This window comes from Crocuta crocuta, unplaced genomic scaffold (assembly GCF_008692635.1).
Source record: "Crocuta crocuta isolate KB4526 unplaced genomic scaffold, BGI_CrCroc_1.0 scaffold105, whole genome shotgun sequence".
NCBI classification, from domain to species: domain Eukaryota; kingdom Metazoa; phylum Chordata; class Mammalia; order Carnivora; family Hyaenidae; genus Crocuta; species Crocuta crocuta.
In genome coordinates, this window is record NW_027530499.1 from 1,000,809 (window position 1) to 1,018,700 (window position 17,892).

Sequence of the window (17,892 nt, forward strand, 5' to 3'; positions counted from 1 at the left end):
TGAATGCAAAATTTTCTGAGCTAGTTTTGGAATTCAAATCTAAGCATTGAGGCGAGACTAAGAATCAAAACTCCCCTTCAACTCTCTTTGTTATGTACCTCACATCGCTTTCAGAAATGTTACAAGTTGTATCCCTTTTGTCTGAAACAAACAAAGAACCCAGGTCACTTACGGGATTTCTTGGTGGTTGCACTCACTTCACTGCTAGGTGGCCCATATCCAGCTCCATTATAAGCCCTCACTGTGAAGTGATATAAAGTATTTCCTTCTAATCCTGTCAGAATGACAGATGACTCATTCCCTCTAGTTTTGACTGTTTCTGCTGCATCTTCTTTTTCCATGTCTTTCCGATAACCAACCTGTCAACAAATTATTACATGACAGATTAATTCTGAAGTTTCTCCTATGATTTTGTTTTATTTTATGTTTATGTTTTCTTATACCCCTAAGAAATCACTCTTGTATCATCCCATTAACAGGTACTACTAATGAGGCAAAAATCAGTCTTAGTCATTGCCTGATCTGTGTCTGTGTGCAGGCTCAATAAAGCCCCAAGAGATGCTATCTTCTAGCTTGGTAGCATAAAATGCGTGGGAACAGCCAAAAACACATCTTAACATTAAGTAAAAAAAATCATTCAGAGAAACTGAAGAAGTGCCCTTCTCTCATAGGTTATCAGAACTTTTTACCTTTCGAAGCCATGGGACTTTGAATGAATTAATTGAGAAAGCGACATGAACAATATTTCCTTCTGGGCCCACATAAATGAGTCTTACAAGCTGTATGTATTTAATAGAGAAGAAGTGACAGAGAACACTCATGATACCCGAGAGTGGTTTAAATGTAGACAAATCACATTGCTAGGATCTGGGAGGGAGGCAGAAATGAACCTCTGCGTCAAAGCACAATTTGTGCATTGAGTTGATCTTTCCTGATTATAAGCTCATAGTGGCCACTTTTGTACCAAACTTCATCCCTTTGTGAGTTTAATTGTCTTGTCTTTGTATACCTAAAGTTTAACACTGTTTCAGACCTTGGAGTATAACCATGTAGAAGTAGATAAAAGAGTAGCAGTTTTTATTTCTCTACTTACTTACTATGGTAAAAGTAATGGAACAGTAGTGCTTTTTTCTCCCCAACTAATTACTATGGTGAAAGAAGTAGATCACTGTACCCATTTCACCTTATTGAAATGCTTTGTCTACTGTAGAGGCTAGAAAGCCAAACACCATATTTTCCAGATGTTCTTTCAGCTAAGGGTGATGCCATACATTTGGGGCAGTAAGGGGTTTGTTATTTGAAATATTCTGGAGCATGCCAAAGGCTACCATGTCCAGCTGTAACCATAGGAAGTCATTATAGACTCTTATCTCTGAGGAAAAAACATTTTAGTCACCACATCAAATTAAAACGTCTCTACAAGCCTAAGTGCTGTATGAAGGCAAGAGGAATAAGAAATGGGTAGAGGAGGAAGTTATAAATTGTAACTGCAATTTTATGAAATGAAGACTATAATAGCCATACTTTCTTTCATGTGCTGTTTTGTATATACATATTAAATGACTTGGGCCCCTTTTCTCTTGTGACATTTTATATAGTGTTGCGGGTAGGTAACTTTCTAATGTAGTTCATTAGAGGAAGAATAAACTTTCACCCTGACGTGGACAGATTTGTGTCTTCTGTTTAGGGAAAAGGCATGTACATTTTCATTTGTAAAAGCTATATTTGTTAGGGCATGCAGCTGGGTCAGTCAGTTAAGTGTCTGACTTTGGCTTAGGTCATGATCTCACAGTTTGAGTTTGAGCCCTGCATGGGCCACTGTTCTGACAGCACAGAGCCTGTGTTGGAGTCTCTCTCTCCCTCTCTCTCTCTGCCCCTCCCTGGCTTGCACTCTCTCTCTAAAAAATAAATAAATAAACATTAAAAAAATTTAAAAGCGATATTTGTACCATATCAGTATGGAACATGGTTGTTGCTCATCGTTACTTTTGAGGGTTGTTGAATGCGAAAAATGATGTGTTTGCATGTTGAATAACCAAAGGGATATGGCACATTAGTGTTCAACATCCATTTCCTCTCATTCCAGTTGTCTTTCTGTAATGGAGAGTATGGAGAGCTAAAACTCTTATTTTTACAACTCCTTCACAGTTAGGATTCAATGTGTTTTAGCTTCAACCAGTCAGATGAATATGCCTGACATTTGAAAATAAAAGTGAGATGGAGATTGAACTTCTGCCTCTGTTTTTCTGCTGGTAAGCACATTGATGGAGTCATTATTTTTCCTCCACTCCCTGACTATCAAGGCAGTATTAATAAGTGACTCATTGTCTAACCATCAGCTTTGTAAGAGTCAAGAAGCAGGACACAGGATGTCCATTTTGTTGGTACAAATCTTAGTTGCCATGGTTGTGGATTCTGGAATCGGTAACAATAGCAGAGCTCTCCAGGTCACAGCAGCTTCCTGAATGTAGCACCATCCTGATTATAGTGGCTTTCTTGACCATGGTAGTGGAGTGTGCCTCTGGGGCTGGTGGCTTAAAGACATCTTCCTTTGTGTTGATTCTATAATTAGATTTTAAGAGTCATTCTTGGTCTTTCCAGTCACCCTGGAGTCTATTAATTTAACTTGATAAGTTAGTAAAACATTTAGTAACTATAATAACATACTTCTTAAATAAACTATTGAGAGTAGTTTAGTTCTTTGGGGTTAAACCCTGTTTGAGATATCTACACAGGTCTCATATACCTATGTTTATATCTATTTTTTAAGCCTAAAAGGATAATCATATTCTTATTTTTCATTTCTGTCTCTTCACAGATTTGAACTGACTGAACTTCAAATATCTGTTTGATTAAAGCTATTTGATTAAAGCTGGAATCTTCCAAAATTCTATCTTTTATATGATGATGGACTCATTATTCCTAATTCTGAGAGCCAGTTATCTTGTGTGGTCTTTGAGAATATTTTAACTGAATAAATCTAAGTTATTTTCAAACTATAAAACTGGCTGAGATATTGTTGGATGAACAGACACATATCTTTCCTTTCCAGTGATATATCTGATTCCCACTTTTCTATTTTAATTTACTTTCATTGGTTAGATTATTTTAAATTAATTAAATATATGTATTTGAGGGAGATGAGTATGATTAAATTCAACAAATTTTGATACATATTTGATATAAATTTCAACTATAAATTTTGGACTTCTAAATATTGAATGTTTAAGGTAATGATGAATCACCCTAAAATTAAACATCCTAAGTGACAGATAAAATGTTTCTTAAGTAACTGAATGTGAAAAAAATAGAAATCTTTATTGCACCAGCAAAATTTAGAGTGTATTCCAAAGTGTGCTTCAAATAAAAACTGTCCTTGTTGAAAAAAATAATAACTTTAACTGAGAGTACTTGTTTAAAACAAAGCATATCAGAGGGGAGGGAGGGGTGGATGGGTGAAATAAATGAAGGGGATTAAGAGTACACTTATCTTGAAGACTCTTGAGTAATGTATACAATTGGTGAATCACTGTACTGTACACCTGAAACTAATAAAACACTGTATGTTAACTATACTAGATTTAAAATTTTTAAAACCTAAAAAAAAGCAATAAAAAATAAAACCTATAGAGAAATCTCAATTTCTAGCACACATTCTCTTTCTAGAAAGCATTTAAAAAGAATAAGAGGAGTTATTACTTTCACAGTGAAATAATAATTAGTTTTCTTTCTTTCTTTATTTTTTGATAGGAAAGAGGACAAAACAAAAACAAAAAATATCTGGAGTTTACCATAATGCTTCTCTCATGATTCTTAAATTAGAGTTGAGGTAATGTATATTCACAAGTCACACATGCCTTCCTAGGTTGAAGTTTCTTTATTTGATTTCTTTCCCCATGATTCATTTTTCACCCTGATGATAGATTTCATCAACTAATAAAACTTGAACTCCAAATGAGATCACTTGAAACGTTAGGTTAAAAGGGTTTAAAAAAGATAAAAATGTCCCAAACTGGAAATAAAGATAATCAACTATTTTGTCAACTTCAGATAATTATCTTTTGTGTGTGTCTATGTATCTCTTCCTATGTTTTCATTACATATGTTTAATATAATTATATACCTATAACTGTATGTCCTACTTTTATCTTCTAATATTATGGCTACATATACATATTTTCTGTTTTTTTTCAAAGTAATATTCTGTCATATGTCTGTGTAAAAATATTATTATTTAAAAAAATGGTGACAGACTCCACCAGAAGCCTACTAGAACTGATCCATTGGATTCAGTAAAATTGCAGGGTACAAAATCAATGTACAGAAATTGGTTGCATTTTATACACCAATAATGAAGCAACAGAAAGAGAAATCAAGAAACTGATCCCATTCACAATTGCACAAAAAACACATAAGATACCTAGGAATAAACCAAACCAAAGATATAAGAGATCTGTATGATGAAAACTATAGAAAACTTATGAAGGAAATTGAAGAAGACACAAAGAAATGGAAAAACATTCCATGCTTATGGATAGGAAGAATAAATATTGTTAAAATGTCATTACTACCCAAAGCAATCTACACATTCAATGCAATCCCAATCAAAACTGCACCAGCATTCTTCTCAATGCTAGAATGCTAGAACAAACTATCCTAAAATTTGTATGGAATCACAAAAGGCCCCAAATAGCCAAAGTAATATTGAAGATGAAAACCAAAACGGGAGATATCAAAATCCCAGACTTTAGCCTCTACTACAAAGCTGGAATCATCAAGACAGTATGGTATTGGCCCAAAAACAGACACATAGACCAATGGAATAGAATTGAGAACTCAGAATTGGACCCACAAATGTGTGGCCAACTAATCTTTGATAAAGCAGGAAAAAGTATCCAGTGGAAAAAAGACAGCCTCTTTAACAGATGGTGCTGGGAGAACTGGACAGCAACATGCAGAAGAATGAAACTAGATCACTTTCTCATGCCATACACAAAAATAAACTCAAAATGGATAAAGGTCCTGAATGTGAGACAGGAAACCATCAAAACCCTAGAGGAGAAAGCAGGAAACAACCTCCTTGACCTCAACCACAGCAATTTCTTACTTGACACATACTCAAAGACAAGGGAATCAAGAGTAAAAATGAACTACTGGGATCTCATCAAGATAAAAAGCTTCTGCAGGGCAAAGGAAACAATCAATAAAACTAATAGGCAACTGAGGGAATGGGAAAGGATACTCGCAAATGACAAATCAGATAAAGGGCTAGTATCCAAAATCTATAAGGAACTCACCAAACTCCACAATCAAAAAACAAACAATCCAGTGAAGAAATGGGCAGGAGACATGGAAAGACACTTCTCCAAAGAGGACATCCAGATGGCCAACAGACACATGAAATGAAGCTCAACGTCACTCATCTTCAGGTGAAATGCAGATCAAAACCACACTGAGGTACTACCTCATGCTGGTCAGAGTGGCTAAAATGAACAAATCAGGAGGCTGTAGATGCTGGTGAGGATGTGGAGAAATGGGCACCCTCCTACACTGTTGGTGGGAATGTAAACTAGTGCAGCCCCTCTGGAAAACAGTGTGGAGATTCCTCAAAACATTAACAATAGAACTCCCCCATGACCCAGCAATAGCTCTGATAGGAATTTACCCAAGGGATAGAGGAGTACTGACGCATAGGGGCACATGTACCCCAGTGTTCATAGCAACACTCTCAACAATAGCCAAAACATGAAAAGAGCCTAAGTGTCCATCAACCGACGAATGGATCAATGTGATTTATCTATACAATGGAATACTACATGGCAATGAGAAAGAATGAAATCTGGCCATTTGTAGCAACATGGATGGAACTTGAGGGTGTTATGTTGAATGAAATAAGTCAGGCAGAGAAAGACAGATACCATATTTTTTCACTTATAAGTGGATTAGGAGAAACCTAACAGAGGACCATGGGTGAGGAGAAAGGGAAAACATAGTTGTGGAGAAGGAGGAAAGCAAACGATGAGAGAGTCTTGAATGCTGAGAACTAAGGGCTGATGGGGGTGTAGGAGAGGGGAATTGGGGTGATGGGCAGGGAAGAGTGCACTTTTTGGGATGAGCACTGGGTGTTATATGGAAACCAACTTGACAATAAACTATGAAAGAAAGAAAATTTAAAAACACGTATAGAATATCTTTAAAACTTGAAAGAAATGTTTTGTTTTGTTTTGTTTTGTTTTTTTGAGAGAGAGAGTCTGCGAGCCGGTGGGGGCCAAGATTGAGGGAGAAAGAATCCTAAGCAAGCTCCACGCTGTCAGCATAGAGCCCAAAGAGGAGCTCAGAGTCACAAACCATGAAATCATGACCTGAGCTGAGATCAAGAGTCGGACACTTAACCAATTGAGCCACCCTGTGTACCAAATATTATTTAATCTTTGTCCTATTGTGGAACATTTGGGTAGCTTCCAACTGAGGCTCATTTTTTTTTTTTGTTTACAAATAGTTTATTGTCAAATTAGTTTCCACATAACACCCAGTGCTCATCCCCACAAGGGTCCTCCTCCACGCCCATTCCCCCTTCTCCCCACATCCATCAGTCCTCAGTTTTTGTCAGTATTCAAGAGTCCAACTGAGGCTCATTTAATCAGAGTATTGTCAGGAATGTCTTCATCTGTATTGTTTTCTGCATACTGGATTAATTCCCCAGAATAAAATCCCATACAGGCAATTATGGGGTCTAAAGATATGAAGTTGTTACGCTTTTTGATGCATAAAATGTCACACTCATTTTCAAATAGTTTATACAAATTTTCATTTCCAAAAAAAGCATATGAGTGTTAGAGATATACTATATTATTGTAAGCTCTAGGTAGATCATGGGTTTGGGGCCAGAAGGCCTATATTTGAAACTTACTTTTTTTTAATCTGTACGCTGACTATAATAGAACAAGTTTCATAACCACTTAATCTCTATATCCTTGTTTATAAAATAGGCAGAATACCACTTATCTCAGTTTTATGAATCTGTTTTAGACAGCTCTCTTATTTTCACTCAACTACTTGAAGTAATTTTTCTTGATGTTTTAATGTCTCTGATTATTGTTATTTGTAAGTCTATTAGTATCTTGTTTTTGAAATCCTTCATATTGTTTTGATTTTCTGATTTTGTCTCCCCAAAATTTTTATTTCAAATTATAATGACATATGATATTATTAGTAACAAATAATTATTATTATCTGAGTCAGCCAATATCTGTAAGAGTTTAGATTTGAACCTTAATTTACAGGATGGTTCTTCTTGGTAAATATCCATTTTTTGCCCAAAGTTGGCTCTCCAGGATAATTATAACAATTCAGATAGTATATTTGATTTTCTAATGTGATCGTTCTAAGATATTCATGTCACACACAACTCAATTCTCTTACATAAAGTTGCGGGACATAAAATCCATGATTTTTGCCATTGCAGTAGATGGTTACTGGGTAAATTGTGATTATATATAAAGTCAGTGTGGAAGTCTCTCTAATATATCTCTTCCTGATTTTTGCTACCTGTTAGATTTTAAAGATACAAGTTTTTTTTTCTTAGTTCCAGTAGTCACTTATTTCTACATCATTAATTGCACTCAGTAATCACTGCTCATTCAATACTATACTCATTGAATGTAATAAAGATAACTCCTTTTTGTGTTGATATTTAATGTTGCAAAAAGTAATTGATTTTTGCATCTTTGAAAGTAACATTCTTTCTTCTAGGGAATATAGAGGGGTTTTTTTTTGTTTATGCATATTGAAATGTAAGTATTTTACCAGGAAATGAATTATTAGATTATCAGTTAAATTATTCATTAAAATATTTTGAATATGTATTATTGACCAAAAACTGTGTCTGTAGGCAACTGGGATAATAGTGAGTCAAAAATATATTGAGATTGGAAAAGGACTAGAGTAGATACAGGAGAGTGGCTGGAAGGCATTGCCAGGCTCTGGGTAAGAAATAAGTATAGCCTAAAAAAGGGTTATATGGAGACATATGGGTTATGTGGAGACATGGTGCTAGTGGAGACACATATAGAGTCAAGAAATATTTAGAAGATAAAATCAACAGACTTCTGTGATAGTTATGTGCATGCCAAAGAAGGAGTTGTTAAGACTAATATTTCCTGAAACTGTGTGGGATATATTTTAGTTACTTTGATTTTGGACTGTTTCTTTATTTTGGGATTTTTCTTCTTAGTTGTTACTGCTTTTGCTCTATATATTCAGTCCTCTTAGCAGTTATCTGTTGCTTATGGACCAAATTGCTTTTGTCTTTCATGTCTGCCATCTTCTCTTTCACCTTAAAATTTCCTTATTCATTTACTTTGTATTTTGGAATAACTTCTCAAGTTTGTATTATGAAGCACTGATTTAGTAATATCAAATTTGCATTTTATTGCTTCTAATGAATATTTTATTTTAGTTACTTTAGTATTTATTTTGTTGCCTTCTCTTCATATTCTGGATCACTCTTTAAATTCAGAAGAAATATTTTCCTTTTTCTCATCAGTATCTAGACTCATGTTTAAAATTTTTCTTCTGATTTACAAGAAAATCTCTTATAGGGGAAAGAATTCATGTTGAACCTTTTAATTTGTTTCCTTCTTTCAGAAAAGTTTTTTTCTGCTTAATCATCCCTGGATCTTACCTAACAGATCTTTAATGGTGTTCTAAAAAGGAATTAAGGTTTATTTGAATGGGGAGACATTCAAATTCATCTCTAAACTGTATAATATAAACCAGTGGTCAATGTTGTAAAGGTAGATGCTAGAATTATCAGGGTTAGTACAAGCCTCCAGGGGTGTTCTCCAAGCAACACAAAGAAATCTACCCAGGCCTGAGCTGAGAGACAAAGCTTCATGTGTGTGACTGTAGTTTGTTTCACTGAAGAAAAAGATAAAGAAAGGGGAAGAAGCCCAGAGGCTATTTCATTGCTTGCTTGAACCTAGAAAATGGGATTTTGAGGCTGGGTCATTGCACAAAGATGAAAGGAAAGAAAAGCCTAGAAAATGCTACTACTATTTTTGTTTCATACCCCTCATTGGAACTGTAATAAGAATTTTCTTTTTTCTTATGGATTCATGGTTACTTTAAGAGATATCAAGAAAAGCTAGTTTTATGTGCTTCCATTCAATTCACTGTTGCTCCTAAATTCAGAAGTTGTAACTAATGTAAACTGAGAGTAAGGAGGCAGACATTCTAGACACTTCTAGCCTCCTTTCTCTACTAATTCAGAGAAATAGAAACACTATGACCTTTTCCTTAATAGTGCTTAAATTGCCTTTTATATTCTTCTTTTCTTATGTAACATCAATTTTAGCCATGTCCTTCTGACTGAGAACTTCAAAATCTTATATATGAGGAGCACACTTCCCACGGAAGATGAATTTGTTTCAGTCAGGAATGTCTCTGCTTGCCTCAATTTAGTTGATCTCCAGCTTCCTAATCTCCTGAGTTTAGCACTAGGTATAGTTATTAAATTGGCTATTCACAATCAATATTCTGAGATACACTGGCAGTCGGTCTTATTAGATTGCATACTTATTAGTTGCTTTGTGCCTAGCAGTAATTTTACTATAAAGGATGCAATTCAATGAATCAAGTAAGATAAATAAACAATGCTTAGTTAAACTTTTGAATATTTATGAGGCAGTTCAACAGTGATTAGAGGATATGAGGTGAGGAGGTTTAAAATGCAGCAAGAACATAACAATGGATATAATTTACTGAATAAATTTGTATTTATTTTTTCCTAGAAACAGAACTACTATCTAGAAAATATACTAAAGAATATTGGCTATAAATATAATTGAATTTGTTCTTAATGAATGTAGTTCAGTGTAGGTGTTTTACAAATGTTTGTTCCCTTCCCTTCTTTACTCAAATGTTCTAAAATACAGCATTTTGAATAAAGAAAATTCTGACAATATTTTATTATAACTAATGTGCTTAAATATGCTTTGTGAGATGAGCTGTAAGCATAATAGCCTCTTAATACATACTAATTAAAAGAAAGAACAAAGACTTTAATATGAAAGTTAATATTTTAGGTAGAGGAACATAAGTCTTTAAAAATATACTATGCATTTAACCATACTATATGGTTTCCTCTATATAAGGTACTAAGAATGCAAAGTTTGGAAATGTACAGTTTTAATATATGTATTAGAAAAGACAAAAAGCCAAAATACCCAAATAAACTAGAAAGAAGGATATGATAAACATAGGAGCAGTACTCGATGAACTGAAAAAAAGTGCATTCATTAGTTCATAATGGTTGAAGGTGCATGTTGAATATGTGGAAATTTACTATGCTTCTCTGTATATTTCACATAATTTTCATATTACAAAGTTAAAGAAAATTAATATAAATTAAAGACAAAGATCACCATCACAATAGAATCAAAACAATAAAATAGTGATAAATCTAAGAAAAAGTGTGTAAGACCTTCATTGATAAAGACCAAAGAAAACCTAAAAGAAAGCCAAGAGGGAACAATAATCATGGATTATGAGACTTAATATTGCAAGTGGATAATTCTCCCAAAATTGTCTATATAGACAGCTCTATTCACAATAGACCAAAACTGGAAACAGCCCTAATATCCATCAATGACTGAATGACACATAAATTGTGGGATACTCAATCAATGTAGTTTGAGAGAAAGCCTTTAACAATATGAATGAATCTTACCAATATAATGTTGAGTAAAAAATACAAGATATAAAAAGCTCCATATAATTTCAAAAACAGTGAAAACCAGTCAGAAGTGAAGATTTGGTTTTTGAGAGAGTATGAATGAGGAGAGTGACTGTAGTGGGGCACCTGGGTGCCTCAGTCAATTAAGCATCTGACTCTCAATTTCAGCTCGGGTCAAGATTTCATGGTTCGTGAGTTGAGCCCCACATCAGACTCTGCACTGACACTAGGGAGTCTGCTTGGGATGTTCTCTTCCATCTGTCTCTGCCTCCCCTCCCCACTCCTACCTTGTGTGTGCGCGCTCTCTCTCTCTCAAAAAAAAAAAAAAAAGAAAGAAAGAAAAAGCACAGTGACTATAGTCAACACAATGTGGGTCTCTAGCTTTTAGTAATGTTTTGTTTCACAACCTGGACTGTAGTTACAGAGGTATGTTTACTTAGTGGTAATTCATTGAATTGTACATTTATAATTTGTGCTCTTTCCTATATGCAGATTTAAAAATATTCGTTCTTTTTGTAAATAAAGTGTAAGTCATTCAGTAAATAGCAGTTAATTAGTAATAGACATTTTTATAATACTAATTATGTCTTTTGTAAAGCTTCCTTTTGTGTGTCTGTGTGTGTTGAGGCACTTTATAACATTTCTCAGTTTCTTAGTATAGTAACCAAGACCGTAACTGTATCTATCTGTGTTCAACACTCATTAAATTAGTACCTCTAGACAACAACCACATTGTCAGCTGTTAAAATATAAAACTCAAAACTCAACAAAAATGTTCCAGGTATTTGCAAAATTAAGTGAGTTGATGTCTATGTTTGTGGTTTCATCATTTGCATGGATGTTTTATGTGTACAAATGTGTGCTATATTACATAAAGTGAGACTGTGGATGGACATATGGTAAGCTTAGGATGGCTCAATTTAGGACCGAGAAAACTCCTGTTTAGAGGTGATACAGTAATTCACATTTCTATAGAAGAGGGGAAAATGGGAAATAAACTATGGTAAAGGATGTCATCAATATCATTTTGGTATTTTATGTGTATAAAACAATATATTCAGGCAAATATCCCAACCCATTCTTAAAAATAAGATTTTTATGTAAAAGGTTTAGTAAAAAATTGTGAGAAGTGGTTCAGATTAGAGAATTTTTTTCATGAAGCAATGTATCTAGAAGCAAATTTAACAGAAACACAGTATACTGATTTATTAATTACTCTCTAAGAACTCTATAGTTGCCTTTCAACAGGACAGAGAAAGGAACAATTTAAGTAACTGAATTGTTCCTTTTTCAATTTCTTATGATCTGCTGATTTTTGAAAATATAGTTTTAGTTAGCCTCCCAATCTGTGAAAATAACCCAAGAAAGAAATCTAATGATAGTGACATGAAAGCTATTTGATTTAAATTAAGACTGCAGAAAAAGAGTAGAGTAGATTTGGCATCTGTTTTTCTTTTTGCTGTTTAGTTTTGTTTTAATATTCATATTTTAGTCATAATAAAAAGCCAAAGAGAGTCCGTATAACAGCGGCTACCCACACACAATATGGAAGATAAAATAGCGTTTGTTTTAACCTTTTGGCGATTGGCTTCATTTTCGTTTCTTTTCCTCCTTTAACTTATATCTGAAACTCCATTTTTCGACACACACACACACACACACACACACGTACGCGCGCGCGCGCGTTCATTCTCTCCCACCGCCTGCTGTACAAAATAAAGGCAATCTGCCTGGCAAGAGTTATTGTAAGACAAGGGTAGGACTATGTGTTTTTATCTTATGCTCTGATGATTAGAAAGTCAGATCATAAAATATAGAACAACAACAATCTCATCCCTTCTCCTCTTACAAAAGCCCCCCTGCAACTTATTTTATAGAGCAAAACTCAACTGATGTCTTTTCAGTGCAATCTATAACTGAAAATGGCTGTAGTGAAATCTCTAGAATGAACTTCTTAGTTATGTATCCTCTGAAAGGTCTAAGATAAACGCATACAAGTGTTGAACATAGCACAAGAAAAAGGGTTGTTAGGGGTGCCTTTTAATGAGAATTGTAAAATGGGGCAAGTTGTTTTGTCTTTTGTTTCTCTTAATAATAAGCATCAAAAAGTTTGCAACTGAAATTGGGACACTGTGTACCCCTTTCTACAAAAATACGTTGTTGCTTATTATTGAAATGATTCTAACCATTAACAAGATACAAAAAATACAATTAATAATACTGTTAGAAAAAGGATACAAAAAAATACAAGTTCCATAAACTTGGTAATCGTGGGGGATTTTGTTTCACAGGGAGACTATACAACATAATATTTTTTTAATTTTTTAAAAAAGTTTTTTAATGTTTTATTTATTTCTGAGAGGGAGAGAGAGACAGAGAGAGAGAGCATGAGCAGGAGAGGGTCAGAGAGAGAGGGAGACACAGAATCTGAAACAGACTCCAGGCTCTGAGCTGGTTGTCAGCACAGAGCCTGACATGGGGCTTTAACCCACAAACCGTGAGATCATGACCTGAGCCGAAGTTGGACGCTTAACCAACTGAGCCATCCAGGCGCCCCAGCACAATATTTTTAAAAAATTATGTCCCCAAATTATTTTTATTTTATTCAGTAAATAAATCTTTTATTTTTATTTTTTATTTTATTCAAGAAAATTGAACACATTTTAGTGACAGATGTATGCTAGCACAAACAGAAACTGATACACATCTAGAGTACTGGCATGGGTTTATTCTCACTAATGTTTCTTGAGAGAATCAGGATGCTAAAGAATCCCTAGATAATCATGGGAATGGTAATTGTATTGTTCCAGTGTCGTTCTCTCTTTCTTTTGTTTATTTAAATTTCCCACAAACCATTCTTTAATATTAGATTATGGGATTTGTGAATGCAGGGATTAAATCTTATTAATTTTTGCATTTCCACTGCCTGGAACAGTGCCTGATACTTAATAAATGCTTCAGTGAAGGAATGAAAAAATGAACCATCCAACATTCCATTATCATACATTTTCCTTCATATTGCTTGATCTAAGAAAATCAGAGAAAAGATCAAATTTGGGCTTACCTTTCTTTATTCCCCCTTCTTGCCAGACTGGCTTCTGCTCTGATTTTGTATGCACATAAAAATCCTAGTTTTCTCAGAAAAGCTTGAGAGGCTCTGCTTTAGGATTCAAGCATTACCATTCATAAGACACTGATTGCTGGTGGATTCATAAATTCAAAATTGAACCTAATAATTTACTTGCATAGGCCAATGACAGGGATGACAATCCAGATGGGACAGTCATGGTTATTCATGAATCAAAGTTGTTCAATAAATATAGCCCAGTTTCAATTTTCAACCATGCTGCATGTCATAAACTAGAATTTCACGTATCTCAACGTCAGTGCTTTCTATAGTTAGTCTATGTAGCCATGAAATCTGAAGCAACTTCCATGTAGGTAACCAAAATTCCCAAAAGATTGTTCTAAGAGAACATCAGCAAAATTGTTCAAAATATTTGCAAAATACAATTAGATGGGTCAGTGTCTATATTTGTGATTTCATATTCATTCTTATTTCCTTAGACTGCCATTTTCCTGGTGAGGTAGTGCTAGACTTGTAGAAAGCAGTCTTAAAAGCTTCTTGAAAAGACAAGGCCACCTTTCTTCTTTTGATAGCAGAGTCCTAATCTAGTCTAACTGTCATATTTACAAATGCCCATGGGTGGGCCTACTTAGAAGTGAAAAGGGATAATATTACTAAAAGATCTTGAAGCTCCTTACCTTTAAAGTTTTTCTGGTGGGCTAGGGGATGTCATCATTCTGACCCTATGTTTATGTTTAGCTATTCCTACCATTTCAATTGGCATGACCATTCTACTAGATAAAGCAATTAGTAAATTTAATAATACAAATTAATTTGAATTGAATTAAGTGGATAATGTATTTGTCAGGGTTAAGTTCATTTGAGATGAACATAGTTTAAATAAAAATGCTTGGTTCATTATTTTTTAAAACAAGATGTAATAGAGGCTTCCTTGTAAAAGGCAAAAATGACAAATGTGAGTTGATTATTAACAGATGGTATCAAGGGAAATCTTCTATTGAGATTCTTGCAGCTGCTTTATAGGGCTGGCTGTATCAGAAAAAATATATTAAGACCAAATCATCAAGAATTAACAGATATATTCAGGACATTTCATTCAAAAGCATCAGAATACACATTCTTCTTGAGTGCACACCGAACATTCTCTAGAATAGATCACATACTGGGTCACAAATCAGCCCTCAACAAGTACAAAAATACAGAGATCATAACTTGCATATTTTCAGCTCACAACACTATGAAGCTTGAAATCAACTAGAAGAATAATTTTGCGAAGACCGTGAATGCTTGGAGAAAGGATGAGAGCCACATGATCCTCTCAATAGATGCTGAAAAAGCATTTGACAAATACAGCACAATTCTTGATAAAAACCCTCAAGAAGTAGGGATAGAAGGAACATACCTCAAGATCAGACAGGCCATATAGAAAAGAGGTATCAAGGAATAAATCCCATTTACAATTGCACTAAAAACCATAAAATACTTAGGAATAAACCTAACAAAAGAGGTGAGAAATCTATACACTGAAAACTATAGAAAGTTTATAAAAGAAACTGAAGAAGACACACACACATATGCACACACACACACATGCGCACACACACACACACACACACAAACAAATGGAGAAACATTCCATACTCATGCATTGGATGAACAAATATTGTTAAAATGTCAGTTTACCCAAAGCAATCTACATATTCAATGCAATCCCTATCAAAATAACACCAGCATTCTTCACAAAGCTAGAACAAATAATTCTAAAATGTGTATGGAACCAGAAAAGACCCTGAATAGCCAACACAATCCTGAAAAAGAAAACCAAAGCTGGAGGCATCATAATTCTGAACTTCAAGCTCTATTACAAAACTGTAATTATGAAGACAGTATAGTACTGGCACAAAAATAGACACATAGATCAATGAACAGAAAAGAGAATCCAGAAATGGACCCATAAATGTATGGCCAACTAATCTTTCACAAAGCAGGAAAGAATATCCAGTGGAAAAAAGACAGTCTTTTCAACAAATGGTGTTGAGAAAACTGGACAGCAACATGCAGAATGAAACTGAACCACTTTCTTACACCCCACACAAAAATAAACACCAAATGGATGAAAGACTTAAATGTAAGACAGGAAGCCATCAAAATCCTAGAGGAGAAAACAGACAACAACCTCCTTGACCTTGGCCACAGCAAGTTCCTACTAGACTCGTCTCTGGAGCCAAGGGAAACAAAAGCAAAAATGAACTATTGAGATCTCAAGATAAAAAGCTTCTGCACAGTGAAAGAAACAATCAACAGAACTACAGGGCAATCAACAGAATGGGAGAAGATATTTGCAAATGACATATCAGATAAAGGGTTAGTATTTTGAATCTATAAAGAACCTACCAAACTCAACACCCAAAAAACAATCTAGTGAAGAAATGGGTAGAAGACACTTTTCCAAAGACATCCAGATGGCCAACAGACACATGAAAAGGTGCTGCACATCACTCATCATCAGGGAAATACAAATCAAAATCACAATGAGATACGACCTCATACCTCTCAGAATAGCTAAAATTAACAAGTAGGAAATATCAGATGTTTGGCGAAGATGTGGAGAAAGAGGAATCTTTTTGCGCTGCTGGTGGGAATGCAAACTGGTGAAGCCACTCTGGAAAATAGTATGAAGTTCCTCAAAAAATTAAAATAGAACTACCCTATGACCCAGCAATTATACTACTAGGTATTTACCCAAAGGATACAAAAATGCTGATTTGAAGGGGCACATGCACCACAATATTTATAGCAGCATTATTGACAATAGCCTAAGTATGGAAAGAACCCAAATGTCCATCGACTGATGATTGAATAATAAAGATGATGTGTTATATATATATTATATATATATGTATATATGATGGAATATTACTCCGTGATCAAAAAGAATGAAATTTTGCTATTTGCAACAACGTGGATGAAACTAGAGTGCATTGTGCTAAGCCAAATAAGTCAGTCAGAGAAAGATAAATATCATATGATTTCACTCATGTGGAATTTAAAAAGCAAAACAGATAAACCTAGGGAAAGAGAAGCAAAAATAAGATAAAAACAGAGAGGGAGATAAGCCATCAGAGGTTCTTAAATACAGAGAACTGAGGGTTGCTGGCAGGGTGTTGGGTGGGAGGAAGGGCTAAGGGGCATTAAGGAGGACACTTGTTGGGAGGAGCACTGGGTGTTATATGTTAGTGATGAATCATTAAATTATATTTCTGAAATCATTATCACAACTTATATTAACTAACTTGGATTTAGATTTTAAAAAAAGATCAAGTCATCAAGTAAAAGGAGCTACATGGAATTTATGTCAAGACATCAGGTTGGGATTAAAAAACAAATGCCAAAAAACAGAAACAAAAGAAAGAGAGTCTTTCTTGCTAGAGTGTGAGCTTCATAAGGCAGGGACACTGTCTATTTAACTTATTGTTTTATCCCACGCATTTCACCAAAACATATTAGACATTCAATAAACATTAGGTGAATAAATAAATGAGATTCGGATGAAACGTACAGACAGTCAGATTAGGGAGTACGAGATCCGTATTTGACTGCCAATCCAGGTCACAGAGTCAGGCTGCAAGTCAACTGAGGACCAGAGTGAGAATGAGAGAGAGAAAGCACAATGAGAGGGATTTGGGTCAGGGAAATAAAATAAGGAGGATATAAGAGCCATAAGGACTTTACTTCTCTTGGTGAGGCCTATCTTTTGATGACTCTTGCTCAAGGATAGCATCCCATGATTAGTAAAGAAAATACAAAGGATTCAATGTCCTATAAGTCACCTACAGGTTTAAGTTTGATTATTCATTAAGGAAAATGCACTGAAGTGTTGTCATTACTATATGTTCTAGAGATACAGTTCATCAATATTAAAATTGTAGATAACAATATACTTGGCAAAAACTATATTCTTGAAGGAAATCTGTGCATATGACTCCAGAAATGATTTATTTTTTCTCATTTACCTCCCCTGTTATTCCTGGTATATCAAAGGGAACGTCCTACATAAAAGTCTTATCTT

The 17,892-nt window shown here is 34.6% G+C and overlaps 1 protein-coding gene across 1 annotated transcript in view; it reads right to left on the bottom strand.

Moving 5' to 3' along the window:
* Positions 1 to 17,892, bottom strand: part of CNTN5 (contactin 5) — a 433,319-nt gene that overhangs the window by 14,846 nt on the left and 400,581 nt on the right. Inside the window, exon 17 of the mRNA XM_077766718.1 lies at positions 173 to 359. Within this exon, the coding sequence (XP_077622844.1) occupies positions 173 to 359 (187 nt within the window). The remainder of the gene's footprint in view (positions 1 to 172; positions 360 to 17,892) is intronic.